At 38.7% G+C, this 15,230-nt stretch overlaps 1 protein-coding gene across 1 annotated transcript in view; it reads left to right on the forward strand.

Annotated features, from left to right (window-relative positions):
• The first annotated feature begins 324 nt into the window (after nucleotides 1-324).
• Nucleotides 325-15,230, forward strand: part of LOC127001069 (lipase lipl-1-like) — a 42,432-nt gene continuing 27,526 nt past the window's right edge. Inside the window, exons 1-2 of the mRNA XM_050865239.1 lie at nucleotides 325-452; nucleotides 4,655-5,645. Coding sequence (XP_050721196.1) covers nucleotides 5,629-5,645 — 17 coding nt within the window. The 5' untranslated portion in view covers nucleotides 325-452; nucleotides 4,655-5,628. The remainder of the gene's footprint in view (nucleotides 453-4,654; nucleotides 5,646-15,230) is intronic.

Consider the following 15,230-nt stretch of genomic DNA (forward strand, 5'->3'; position numbering starts at 1 on the left):
CCCCTTTCACCCTTTCCCTTGTTCTCTGTTCATTTTTCTCCTCCGTTATTTCTCTCTTCCTCGTTTTTCTTCCTTCTCGCTTTCTCTCTTTCTTCCTTTCTTCTTTCTTTTCGTCCTTCAACTTCCTTCTTTCTCCTCTTACTTCATCTCATTTCTCATTCATTGTTCATTCTTTATTCATCTCTGCGCCTCACCATCTCCCCTCCCCACCTCTCTGTCCCTCCCTCTCCCCCTCCGTCCCTTTCTCTCCCCCTCCCTCCCCCCCTCCGTCCTTCTCCTCGCCCGTCCCCTCGTGGTGAGTCGCTCAGTCCAGACAACCACTTCCTTTGGGATCGTTTGACGGGGTAACCACAAGCCGCCGCTCTCCCTCCGCGCCACACACACACGCGCGTAAACAAACATCGATATCTTGTGTATAACGTCTCATTCCCACGTTGTCTCGGACTGGGAAGGTGCGTGTAACATTTGCCTTGGTGCTTCGTTACGTTACGGTGGCTTGCAGTGTCGTGTAACAGTGAAAGTGGAGTTAGAAGTGAAGGGTGTGCGGGTTGGGGAGATATTTGAAGAGCAAGACGGCCGGCCACACACCCATTCAGTCACTCAGTGTGTGTGTGTGTGTGTGTGCGTGTGTGTGTGTGTGCGAGTGAGTACCGGTGACTTAAATAATGTGCTTTTTTTCGCATTTCTCGTGTGTAGTGACGTTGATAGATGCGGTGACGGAATGCGGTAAAGGAAAGCGGTAAAGGAATGAGGTAAGGAACGAAGTAAAGGAATGCTGCGGTAAAGGAATGCGGTAAAGGAATGCTGCGGTAAAGGAATGCTGCGGTAAAGGAATGCTGCGGTAAAGGAATGCTGCGGTAAAGGAATGCGGTGGATCAACTGAAGAATTGCCCCCCAAAGTTCCCAACTGAAGATCCGCCCCACCAACTCTGCCCAACTGAAGAATCGCCCCCCCAATTAGAAATATCGGAAATTAATATATTATTTTTGGTTTATGCCTTTCGTCTGGCATCTCCACGCATAACCATCATTACACTTGGCATGTTTAGTCCAGTTCATCGCATTGTCACAATTGCCACACTTCACTTCATTTCTTAAAAGTCGATGTTGTTTAAGCCGCAGGCAAAGGATCCTTAGTCAGCAGAGTAAGCACGGCAGGCTTGAATGTGTCACGGGCCATGTCGAACTACAGACTGAATACATGAACCCAACGGTGCAAAAACTGATCACAAGTTGTCAGGTTAGTCAAAAATGTTAAGGTCAGGTCAACTGGTGAGGTTTTGATCCCCTGATGTCAGGTCTACCGGTGAGGTTTTGGCCGCCCGCTGTAGTCCTGTCATCAACTGAAGAATTGCACCCCCAACTCTGCCCAACTGAAGAATCGCCTACCAGAGCGGTCTGGATGGGGCAATTGTTCAAATGATCCAGTGCGGTAAAGAAATGATGCTGTAAAGGAATGCGGTAAAGGAGTGCGGTAAAGGAATGCTGCGTTAAAGAAATGCGGTAAAGGAATGCAGTAAAGGAATGCTGCGTTAAAGAAATGCGGTAAAGGAATGCTGCGTTAAAGAAATGCGGTAAAGGAATGCGGTAAAGGAATGCTGCGGTAAAGAAATGCGGTAAAGGAATGCGGTAAAGGAATGCTGCGTTAAAGAAATGCGGTAAAGGAATGCAGTAAAGGAATGCGGTAAAGGAATGCTGCGTTAAAGAAATGCGGTAAAGGAATGCAGTAAAGAAATGCGGTAAAGGAATGAAGTAAAGGAATGCGGTAAAGGAATGCTGCGTTAAAGAAATGCGATAAAGGAATGCAGTAAAGGAATGCGGTAAAGGAATGCTGCGGTAAAGGAATGAAGTAAAGGAATGCGGTAAAGGAATGCTGCGGTAAAGGAATGAAGTAAAGGAATGCGGTAAAGGAATGTTGCGATAAAGGAGTTTCAGATGAGTTTCGTTTCAGTCAGTCAGTCAATATGGGAGTGCGTCAGCGAGTGAGTGAGTGAGTGCGTGTGTTCGTGAGTACCAGTGATTTAAATAATGTTGTTGTTGTTGTTGTTGCATTCAAAACTGGATGAAACTTATATAGGAAGCGTGTGTTTCTGTAATATAGTACGCGAACATATATTAGTGTTGCATGATTTACGGGGGGAAAAAAAGTAGAGCCGGATCTCCTATGCTTCAATAACCAAGACACTGGAAGGCGAAAAATGTCACCCGTCACAACGAAAGCAAAAGTACTGGAGTGAAGCGACGCGGTAAAGTAAACACGACATTCAAGAATTTACACATATGCACACAAAATAAATAAATAAATAAATAAAAATAAAAATAAATGAAAATAAATAAATAAAATTGATAAATAGATGATAAAATAAAATAAAATAAATAATAACATAAATAAATAAAAATAAAATAATGAAATAAAATAAATGAATATATAATAAAATAAAATAAAATAATAAATAATAAAATAAATAAATAAAAATAAAAACAAATAAAAATAAATGAATAAAATAAATAAATAAATAAATAATGAAACAAAATAAAATAATACATAATAAAATAAATAAATAAATAAATGATTAAAATAAAATAAAAATAAAAATAAAAATAAAATACTATACCAACCTTTCGCCATTCACCTAAATAATACATTCACACACATAAAAAGTAAATAAAGTAATAATAAAAATAACAATAGAAAAAAATAACACAACCCTTTCACCCATAATAGTAAAAAGTGGTAAAAATACATACACACAAAAAGTCCTAAAAAAAGTTAAAAAGTCGTAAAAAAGTCGTAAAAAATCATAAAAAGTCGTTAGAAGGGTCGTAAAAAGTCGTAAGAATGTCGTACAAAGTCGTACAAAGTCGTAAAAAGTCGTACAAAGTCGTAAAAAAGTCGTAAAGTCGTAAAATAAAGTTTAAAAAAGTCGTAAAAATACATACACAAAAAATAAAGTAAAAATAAAAATAACAATAATACAAAAAAATAACATAACCCTTTCACCCACAATAAAAAGTTGTAAAAATCATATCTACCGTAAAAAATAAAATAACTCTGCCTTACGTTCATTGCCAACCACAACAAATAAAATAGATTCGATACAATGAGACTTTAGATAATTACAATGACATAGGACACCGTATAATTCTCTTCATTCTAAAGTAAATGTTAAGAGAATGGGATAGTGAAGGGAAAAACAGTGAAAAGGGATAGAAAAATAAAGTGAAGTAAATAAATAGTGAAATAGCAAGGTGAAAATAGGATTATGAGGGATAGTAAAGGATAGTGGATAAAGGGATAGGACTGCGAATGATAGTGGGACAGTGCATGATAGAGGGACGCTGAAGGATTGAAGGATAGTGAAGAAGAGAAAGATAGACGGATAGAAGAATAGCGGGGCAGTGAAGAATAAAAGAATAGTGAAGGATTGTACAGGATAGTGAATGGGATAGGAAAGGGAAAAACAGTGAAAAAGGATAGTAAAATAAAGTGAAGTAAATAAATAGTGAAATACGAGGGTGAAAATAGGATAATGAGGGATAGTAAAGGATAGTGGATAGAAGGATAGAAGGACTGCGAATGATAGTGGGACAGTGCATGATAGAGGGACACTGACGGATTGAAGGATAGTGAAGGATAGTGAAGGAGAGAAAGATAGACGGATTGAAGGACTGCAAAGGATAGAGGATAGAGGGACAGTGCATGATAGAGGGACACTAAAGGATTGAAGGATAGTGAAGGAGAGAACGATAGACGGATTGAAGGACTGCAAAGGATAGAGGATAGAGGGACAGTGCATGATAGAGGGACACTAAAGGATTGAAGGATAGTGAAGGAGAGAAAGATAGACGGATAGAAGGACTTCAAAGGATAGAGGACAGAGGGACAGTGCATGATAGAGGGACACTAAAGGATTGAAGGATAGTGAAGGAGAGAAAGATAGACGGATAGAAGAATAGCGGGGCAGTGAAGAATACAAGGATAGTGAAGGACTGTAAAGGATAGTGGATAAAGGGATAGAAGGACTGCGAATGATAGTGGGACAGTGCATGATAGAGCGACACTGAAGGATAGTGAAGGAGAGAAAGATTGACGGATAGAAGAATAGCGGGGCAGTGAAGAATACAAGAATAGTGAAGGATTGTATAGGATAGTGAATTAAAGGCGGTATAAGAGGTATGTACGAAGATAATGTGAAACGAAGGGAACTGTTGGTATTATGAGAAACTACCATGAACCATTAACCATTCCATATTACAGGAAACCGAGAAGTGATTGTGGTTTGGGAGGTATGAACGAAAATAATATGAAACGAAGGGAACTGTTGGTATAATGAAGAGCTACCATGAATTATCAACCATTCGATATTACAGGAAATCTAAAACTGAATGTGATTTAAGGATTTCCTCGTCTATAATTAGCAAAACAGCCTCCTCTGACCTTGTTACGAGCTCAAGAAGTTCACTAATGACACACTTACTGCGCACACATTTTCGTTTCCCCGTGACTAATTGACCTAAGGGTACAGTCAGAGGTAAGGTATTGCTAGTATTGTTGTTGTTGTCTTAAGAGGTATGAACGAAGATGATGTGACACGAAGGGAACTGTTGCTACAATGAGAAACTACCATGAATTATTAACTATTCGATATTACAGGAAATCGTGAGGAGAATGTGGTTTGAGAGGTACGAACGCAAATAACGTGAAATGAAGTGAGTTAGTTAAGCTGAAAAAGAGAAGTGAAGTGAAACGAAGTGAACTGCCAAAGGAGAGAAGAAGAAAAGGAAAAGTGAAGTGATTTACCGAAGACGAGAAAAGGTAAAGTGAACTAGAAAGGACGAAGGAAAGGAGAAGTGGTTAAGTGAAACACATGGAAACATGGAAATGCAGGCAACAGAAAGCCTATTGGTTTATTACGAGGTTGCCCGCTTTGGTGATTTAATCTGCTCGACAGCCACTTGGGGCCTGGGGAGCAGATGAAAGCACCTCGATTTTAAGGAGCAGGACTGCCAAAGAAAGAAGAGAAGAAGAAAAGGAAAAGTGAAGTAAACTGCTTAATACGAAGAGGAGAAAAGGTGAAGTGAATTGAACTAACTAAGACAAAGAAGAGGAAAAGTGAAACAAAGTGAACTGGCAAAGAGGGCAAGAGAGAAGTGAAGTGAAGTGGAGAGAAGAAATTCCTGCAGTACAAGATCGTGACATTTAATCATTTGACGTGAAAGGGAGATGAACACGACCGACAGACTCTTCCCAATGATGAAAGAATAACAGACAGACAGATAGATAGATAGATAGATAGATAGAAAGAGCTAGATACATAGAAAGATATAGAGACTGACAACACACAGACAAATACAGACACACGGACAGACAGACAGAAAGAAAGACAGGCACACGCAGACATTCAGACACTCAGACAGACATAAAATAGAGTTAAAGATAAAGATAAACAAAGATAAGGAAAAGGCTATTAAAAAAAGAAAGACAGACAGACAGACAGCTAAATAAACAGAGTAGATAGATAAATAGACACAGATAGAGAAACATACATACATACACATACACACACAGACATACATAAATACAGACAGACAGACAGACGAGGCAAGAGAAATACGACAAGAAGAGAAATGCATCGAATCATGAGGTAAGTGAGAAGCGTGTTTGGTAAATATTTCAAGTGCAAACAAAATATATATACGATAACTTGTGTGTGTGTGTGTGTGTGTGTGTGTGTGTGTGTGTGTGTGTGTGTGTGTGTGTGTGTGTGTGTGTGAGAGATTGACGGTTATTTATTTACTCATGCGCATCTTCATAATAAAAAAAACCATCTTACATCAATATTTCCTTTAAACCTGCAAGGAGAAAGCTAAAATTACTCAGCATTATCGTACAAAGCATGCATGAAAGTAAAAGTTTTATTAGGCTCTAATTAAGGTCATATTCTTAAACATTTCACCGCCCAAGTACACGTATTTGACAAGGCTTTCGTAGGAGTTGTTGAGGGAGTCATTTCCAGGGGTAGCTTTATGACCCTGGTGGTAGTCTGACCCTTCCTCTGTACCGTGAGCCTAAAATACCACTCAATAGAACCCGGTTGATCTCCCTCTTGGCCTTTGGTAGTAGTAGTAGTAGTAGTAGTAGTAGTAGTAGTAGTAGTATTTGACAAGGCTTTCGTAGGAGTGGTGGGGGCATTTCCAGGGGTAGCTTTATGACCCTGGTGGTAGTCTGGCCCTCTCTCTGTACCGTGAGCCTAAAATACCACTCATTAGAACCCGGTTGATCTCCCTCTTGGCCTTTGGTAGTAGTAGTAGTAGTAGTAGTAGTAGTATTTGACAAGGCTTTCGTAGGAGTGGTGGGGGCATTTCCAGGGGTAGCTTTATGACCCTGATGGTAGTCTGACCCTTCCTCTGTACCGTGAGCCATTGGAAGTCGATTGATCTTCCTTTATGGCCTTTGGAAATAGTTGATGTGGGAGGTGAAAGCGTTTAACAACACCGATCCTAGTCTTTAAAATATATGACAAGGAAAATAGAAGAAAATAATGTTAGTGGGGCATCATAACAGAAAATATACAACTAACGTCACTATTTTTTTTGTCTTCAACTTTTTTTTTACAAGAAAGGAGACAGCTCAAGGGCACAAAAAAAGGAAACAATAATAAAAAAAAAAAGCCTGCTACTCGCTGCTCCTAAAAAAAAAAAAAAATCCAAAGATGTGGCCGAAAGAGGGGTCAATTCTTTTTTCCTCCTTTCTCCTTCTCTCCCTTCATTTATTGTCTCTTATCTATTCTGTTCTCTTTTTAACTTTTTTTCTTTCATCCTTTCTTCTTTCTTTCCCTCCATCTTATTTTTTTTCCTTTTTCATCATGTCCTCTTTGAACTGTCTTTTTTATTTATATTTTATTTATTTTATTAAGAACTAACGTCACTATTTTCTTATGTCTTTAATTGTCATTCCTTTTCTCCTCCTTTCTCCTCTTTTTTTAACTTTTTTTCTTTCATCCTTTCTTCTTTCTTTCCATTCATCTTATTTTTCTTTTTCATCATGCCCTCTTTAAACTGTCTTTTTTATTCATATTTTATTGATTTTATTGATTTTATTTATTCTGTTCTTCTGTAACTATCTTCCATCCCTTCTTCTTTCTTACAATTTTTCTTATTTTAACTTTTTCATCATATCCTCTTCTGTCTTTTCATTCTTCTAGTTTTGTTTTCTTCTGTACTTTTCTTCTTTTTTACGTCACTTTCTCTGCACTAATTCCTTCTTGTTGTTCCCGTAGTAGTAGTAGTAGTAGTAGTAGTAGTAGTAGTAGTAGTAGTAGTAGTAGTAGTAGTAGTAGTAGTAGTAGTAGTAGTAGTAGTAGTAGTAGTTGTTGTTGTTGTTGTTGTTGTTGTTGTTGTTGTTGTTGTTGTTGTTGTTGTTGTTGTTGTTGTTGTTGTTGTTGTTGTTAGTAGTAGTAGTAGTAGTAGTAGTAGTAGTAGTAGTAGTAGTAGTAGTAGTAGTAGCAGAAGAGATAGACGTAGCAGTAATAATAGCTGTAGCCATATAGTAGCAGTAGCACAAACAGTAGCAACGCCAGAAGTAAAAGTAGAAAAATCTGTTCCGGCCACTGAGCAAGATCGAGATAGCGAGGCGGGGTGTCCGAGCCGAGACGTGCGCTACAGGGGATCAGGGGAGGCCGAAATGGTGCTGCCGAGGACCATAAAGGAGATAAGAGTGGGTTGATATGGCTCAGGTGAAGCATTTTTTGTCACACACACTCGCTCGCTGCCTTGACTGTCTATATAAGTCCTGGGCCCATATGCTCAAACGCTTCGACGCCTTATAACCTTTTTCTAGGCTTTTGAGTTATTGTAGAATGTTGAGGATTTTAGGAGATTGAGAGCAAGTATTGAACTCATTCTAGACCAAATATCGTGATCCTAAAGCCTCTCAATGGCCCCCAGTTACCAATAATGTTACTTCTTTGAACATGCAACTTTGTGACAAGGTTAAATTTTTTTTGCATATATTTCTTGGTGTTGAGAATTTTAGGAGATTGAGAGATAGTATTGAACTCATTCTAGACCAAATATCCTGATCCTAAAGCCTCTCAATGGCCCCCAGTTACCAATAATCTTACTTCTTTGCACATAGAACTTTTTGACATGGTTAGATTTTTTTTGCATATATTTCTTGGTGTTGAGAATTTTAGGAGATTGAGAGCAAGTATTGAACTCATTCTAGACCAAATATCGTGATCCTAAAGCCTCTCAATGGCCCCCAGTTACCAATAATGTTACTTCTTTGAACATGCAACTTTGTGACAAGGTTAGATTTTTGCATATATTTCTTGGGGGTTTTGAAGGCTTTGGGATGGTGCTAGAAGGCTGGGATTTTTAGGGGATTGAAAGCAAGCCTGCAACTCTTATCCCACCCTAGATACATGTAGTTAAGAAGGTTCTAGTAGAGGTTATAGGGATTTCTATGTGAGGCGGTAGTTTTGCAAGGTTTCTGTGCCATGAACGGTAAAAACACTCACAGAAAAGCCTCTAGTATAGATTTTATAGGGATTTTTAAGTGCGGTTTCATGGTCCAGGCGGTAGATTTGTAACGTTTCTGCGCCATGAACGGAAGAACACACGCAAAAGGCTCTAGTAGATATTATAGGGATTTTCATGTGAGGTTTCATGGCCCAGGCGGTAGATTTGCAACGTTTCTGCGCCATGAACGGAAGAACACACGCAAAAGGCTCTAATAGATATTATAGGGATTTTCATGTGCGGTTTCATGGCCCAGGCGGTAGATTTGTAACGTTTCTGCGCCATGAACGTTAGAACACACGCAAAAGGCTCTAGTAGAAATTATAGGGATTTTTAAGTGAGGTTTCATGGCCCGGGCGGTAGATTTGCCATGGTAGATCTGTGCCATGAACGGGGAAACACTTATAGGGACCGGTCTTTTTTCCTCCGTGGCCTTCAAAAATAGTGCTAACAAGAGCCCGGAGCCTGTGAAAATACGAGTTCTACTATACCAGGACTATAGTCTAGGCCAGTGTTGTCGAAACTGGGGTCCGCGGCATAGATCAAAGGGGTACGTGAAAAGACGATGAACACACACACACACACACACACACACACACACACACACACACACACACACATACACACAGCAGAAGCTTCCCATGTTCTATGAAGGAAAAAAGAGAGGGATTTGCTGGGTACCTAGGAAGGACGCGTCATGTACGTGTACCTAAATATAATGTAAGTATAATATAATATAATTGAGTTTAATCAGCCATGGGGGTGCGTAACAGTAGGAGAAGGTAATAAAGGGTACAATTGGCGAGAAAGTTTGGACAGCACTGCATTATAGTCTATAGGCCTAAGCTTTTTTCCTTATGGCTATTCTTGTGTTAATCATTCTTATCTTCCTAGCTTATTTGACTATGGGGGTGCGTAACAGTAGGAGAAGGTAATAAAGGGTACAATTGGCGAGAAAGTTTGGACAGCACTGCATTATAGTCTATAGGCCTAAGCTTTTTTCCTTATGGCTATTCTTGTGTTAATCATTCTTATCTTCCTAGCTTATTTGACTATGGGGGTAAGTAACAGTAGGAGAAGGTAATAAAGGGTACAATTGGCGAGAAAGTTTGGACAGCACTGCATTATAGTCTATAGGCCTAAGCTTTTTTCCTTATGGCTATTCTTGTGTTAATCATTCTTATCTTCCTAACTTCTTTGAGTGCAGCGTTTAGATTTCACGTCCTGTATAGCTTCTTTGATCTTCTTCGTAGGCTTATGATTTTCTTTTTCTTTTTTTTTTCTTTGTTTATTATTTCATTTTATCTATTTGTTTATGTATTTCTTCTTTTTATTCTGCATACGCCTCCAACAATGTCAAGATTTAGCTCAATGTGTCAGTATGAGGACACGAAGCCGCAGCAACGTCCACGAACACGATTATAAACAAGTCAAACCTTACTATTGTATATTTATTTATTATTTATTCCTATTTACACTTCTTCCATGTGATATAACCTTCGCTTCATTCACTATCATCAGTCTCATGTCCGCAATCTCAGACGCTTCCGGCTCTCACTACAACAATTTCCAAAGGTCACAAACGAGGTCAGTCGAGTTCTCATGCGTGTTTTTTTCACATTCAGAAGAGGAAATAGAAGATAAAATATTTGAAGTTAACTAAGGTCGATATCATAAGACACTTTCGCCTCTCATATCAGCTACTTTTAAGGGCCAAAGAGAGGGTTATTCGGGTTCTAATGAGTGTTTCTTTAGGTCCACAGTACAGAAGAAGAGTCAAACTACCACCAGGGTCATAAAACTACTCCTGGAAATGCCCAAAACTCCAATGAAAGCCTTGTCAAATTTGTGTTCTTGGGCAGCGAAATGTCTTATGATACAACCTTTAAGATGGAAGTGGAAGGAAGAAGAATGAACAAGGAAGGGTAGGATGAAAAGAAGGAAGAAGAGAAGGAAGGAAGGAAAGGAGGACGCAGAGGAGGGAAGAACAGCTAAAAAGAACGAAGGAAGGAAGGAAGAGAAGAGGAAATAGATGAGAGAGTGAAAGTTAAGATGGAAAGAAGGAAAAAGGAAAAAGGAAGGGTAGGAAGAAGAGAAGGAAGGAAGGAAAGGAGGGCGCAGAGGAGGGAAGAACAGCTAAAAAGAACGAAGGAAGGAAGGAAGAGAAGAAGAAATAGATGAGAAGAGAGAGTGAAAGTCAGGATGGCTTATGTAACTACCCGTGGAAATACTACCAACACAACCTCTACGAAGGCCTTATCGAATGTGTGTGTGTGTGTGTGTGTGTGTGTGTGTGTGTGTGTGTGTGTGTGTGAGCCCTGAAATGTTTGAGAATATGTGCCTTAGTTAGTCATGGGTCAAGGTTGAGATGGTGATACATTAGTATTTCCTTCACTTCTTAACATTTACGAAGCAGAAAGTGGAGAAAATAAGAGTATTAAAGGTTGTAAAGGAAGAGAGAGAGAGAGATACTACTACTACTACTACTACTACTACCACCACCACCACCACTACTACTACCACTACTACTACTACTACTACTACTACGTCATAATCATCATCATACTCATCGTTTCCAGTCCGCCCAGGTACAACAACACCTGAAGACTCTCCCTTTCATGATGCAAAAGGCGCTTCCTTGAACTCACTCTCACTTCTTAAGCCGGTTGGTTTGTCGGTCAGTCAGTCAGTCGGTCACCCAGTCGCTTGTATAATATCCGTGTCTCCGTTTGTCTGTCTGTCTGTCTTACGTCTGTGCCTGTTTGTTTGTTTGTTTGTTTGTCTATGTTGTCCGTCAGTTTTGGGGTGTTTGTGTCTGTCTGTCTGTCTGTATATCTGTTTGTATATTTTTGACTATCTATCTATCTATCCATTACACAAACACATACACATACACAAACACACTCACACTCACACACACACACACACACACACACACACAAGGACGATGAGTGAGACAGCAAAACACGCTCCTTTATGCTTTACTGTTTTGATTCTGTGACAAGGAAGGAAGGAAGAAGGAAGAAAGGAAGGAAGGAAATGAATGGAAAGATAAGAGAAGGAGGGAAGAAGGAAGGAAGGAAGGAAGGAAGTGAATGGAAAGACAAGAGAGGGGAAGGGAAGAAGGAAGGAAGAAGAAAGACCAAGGGAGGGAGGAAAGAGATGAATGAAGGAAGAAGAGAAAGTTAAGATGCAAGGAAGAAGAAACGAGGGAGAGAATGAAGGAGAGAAAGAAAGAAAGAAAGGAAGAAAGAGAAGAGGAAATAGAAGATAAGAGATTGGAAGTTAAGATGTAAGGAAGAAGAATAAACAAAGAAGAATAGGAAGAAGATAAAGAAGAAGAGAAGGAAGGAAGGAAAGGAGGGCGCAGAGGAGGGAAGAACACCCAAAAAGAACGAAAGGAAGAGAAGAAAAGAGAAGAAGAAAGAAAAGATAAGAGAGAGGAAAGAGAGATGGAAGGAGGGAAAGCAATATGAACAAGGAAGGATTGGAAGAAGAGAAAGAAGGAAGGAAGAGGCAGAGGAAGGAAGCACAAATAGAAAGGACATAGGGAAGGAGAGAAGGAAGAGAAGATGAAAAAAAAAGATAAGAGAGAGGAAAGAGAGATAAAGCAATATGAACAAGAAAGGATATGAAGAAGAGAAAGAAGGAAGGAAGAGACAGAGGAGGAAGCACAAATAGAGAGAACATAGGGAAGGACGGAAGGAGGGAAGGAAGGAAGGAAGGTCATCTCACCCATCTCGCCATATAAACTCTAACCAAACACACGACAAAACTTATAACATTTACCCTACATGTATTTCGTATTCGGCCAATGTTACGTCGGTGTTATGTCAGTGTTAACGTTTCTTTCATTCACTATAACAACCAAACAACAGCAACATTAAGGACATGAAGGAGCAGAGAGTAGCGGGCTTTTTTTATATATATATTATTGTTTCCTTTTTTTGTGCCCTTGTGCTGTCTCCTTTGCTGTAAAAAAACACAAAAAAAACACCAATACCACCAACAACAACGGTAATAATACTAGTGATAATGTGACCCAGTTTCAACCCCACCAGATACGTTTAACATTGTGGACCAAAAAGTATACGAATCAACTTTCCCACGTACAATATAAGAATCGTGTGTGCGCCAGCGTTATTTTCTCTTATTTTTTTTCGTGTTTTTTTTCTGTTTATTGATTATTTTGTCTGTGAGCTGCTGTCGCCTTGAGTGTAAAACGAGAGAGAATGTTGTAGGAGTAGCCCGCGATATCACTGTCGGGCAAGATTCTATTTAAAAAACCTTAGTCTTTTGTTATTCTTTTGTTTATTCTTTATTTGTCTCCTTGAATATAAAACGAGAGAGAATCTTATAGGAGTAGCCCGCGATATCACTGTTGGGCAAGATTCTATTTAAAAAACCTTAGTCTTTTCTTATTCTTTTGTTTATTCTTTATTTGTCGCCTTGAGTGTAAAACGAGAGAGAATGTTGTAGGAGTAGCCCGCGATATCACTGTTGGGCAAGATTCTATTTAAAAAACCTTAGTATTTTGTTATTCTTTTGTTTATTCTTTATTTGGAGCTGTTGTCTCCTGTACTGTGAAAAGGAAATGAGTTTTTTTTTTTTTTTTTTTTTACAGCAAAGGAGACAGTTCAAGGGCACACAAAAAGCAAACATTAATAAAAAAAAAGCCCGCTACTCACTGCTCCTAAAAAGAATCCAAAGAGGTGGCCGAAAGATAGGTCAGTTTCGGGAGGAGAGGTGTCCTGATACCCTCCTCTTGAAAGAGTTTAAGTCGTAGGAAGGAGTGTTATAGAATCAGACCACAATATCACTGTTAGGCAAAATTATTTCTGAGCCTTAGTCTTTTTGTAATTCTTTTGTTTATTCTTTATTTGGAGCTGTTGTCTCCTGTACTGTGAAAAGGAAATGAGTGTTATAGAATCAGACCACAATATCACTGTTGGGCAAGATTGTTTCTGAGCCTTAGTCTTTTGTAATTCTTTTCTTTATTCTTTATTTGGCCCCTGAGCTGCTGTCTCCTGTACTGTGAAAAGGAAATGAGTGTTAAAGAATCAGACCGCAATATCACTGTTGGGCAAAATTGTTTCTGAAAAATATTACTCTTTTATTCAAGTTTTCTCACTGTTTTGGCAACGCTGAGTGAGTGTCGACAAGTGACGTTCAAGTTTAAGTTTTTCTACGCGTTCTTGATATGATTTTTTACCCTCGTTCTTGTGTCACATTGTTTCACACTATAGAGAGGCGCATAGCAGTGTTGCCAAATTGCCGTACTCTCTGTCACATTGTGTTTTATCGTTTTCAGGCCCAAAACTCTCGTACCTACACAAATGCGAGCTTTTTTTATTATTGTTTCCTTTTTTTGTGTGCCCTTGAGCTGTCTCCTTTGTTGTAAAAAAAAAATAATAATAACGATCGAAAATTAAAGTTATCGTTGAAACTGTTAAATAGTGATGGTTTTCTTTCATTTTTGCAATAGTTATGTGTCAGAAAGGACGAAAATGTAATGGGATGACTACGATAATTAATTTGGCATCGCTGGACTGCATAGTTTAGAATCGCGCCCAGAATTAAAAGTAAGAAAGCCTTTTATATATGAAATCAATAACTACTTGCATTGTTTCATTTATATAACCAATAGAAACAATAATATTTTTTCGTGTGTGTGTGTGTGTGTGAATTCCTTGACCACTGTATCGTATTGTATATTTGTTTCTTTATGGATTTTTTTTCACTAACCTACAAAGCTGTATATTTTTTTAAGGTTGGTGAAAAGCCACATAAATATCAAATTCAACTTCAGGACCTGTCAGACTAGAATGCCTTTGTTTTTTATGATACAAGCGAGCACTGATATAAAAGAGGTTACCAATAGTACAGAAGAAATAGTAGTTATAGGAGGAGGAGAAGGAGGAGCAGGAAGAGGAGGAGGAGGAGGAAGGGTGATGATTATTGTGGTGGTAGAGGGAACAGAGATGGTGGTGGTGATGGTGATTGTAGTGGGAAGGAAGGAAGGAAAAAAGGATAGATGGAAGGAAGGAAGAAAGGAAGAAAGGAAGGAAGGAAAGAAGGAAGGAAGGAAAAAAGGATAGATGGAAGGAAGGAAGAAAGGAAGAAAGGAAGAAGGGAAGGAAGGAAGGAAGAAAGGAAAAAAGGATAGATGGAAGGAAGGAAGAAAGGAAGAAAGGAAGAAGGGAAGGAAGGAAGGAAGGAATAAATAAATAAAGAAAGAAAGAAAGAGAGAAACAAGGAAGAAAGAAAGTAAGAAAAGGAAGGAAGGAAGGAGGGAAGGAAGAAAGGAAGGAAGGAATTAAGGAAGGAAAGAAAGAAAGAAAGAAAGAATGGAAGAAATAAATAAGTAAAAAAAGAGATAAAAAAACGAAGAAGGAAAGAAAAAGGAAGAACGGAAGGAAGAAAAGAAGGTAGACAGAGAAAAAGAAAATAGAACACCTCTTTTTCATGCATCCTCCAACGAGTGTGTCATATGAGAAGACTTTCAAAGACACACAAATGATAAAAAATAGATAAAAAAAAAAGTAAAATAAAGTCACACAGGATTTTTTGAAGTAAAGTAATATTGACTAAAAGTAGAACAGAATCCAACTCTTTTTCTCTTTTAATTATCTTACCAGTGTATAATTTTAACCCGGTAGCTGTGACGGGTCAAATTTGTGGCTTAACAGTGTACCAGCGTAGTAGTA

This window comes from Eriocheir sinensis, chromosome 20 (assembly GCF_024679095.1).
Source record: "Eriocheir sinensis breed Jianghai 21 chromosome 20, ASM2467909v1, whole genome shotgun sequence".
NCBI lineage: Eukaryota > Metazoa > Arthropoda > Malacostraca > Decapoda > Varunidae > Eriocheir > Eriocheir sinensis.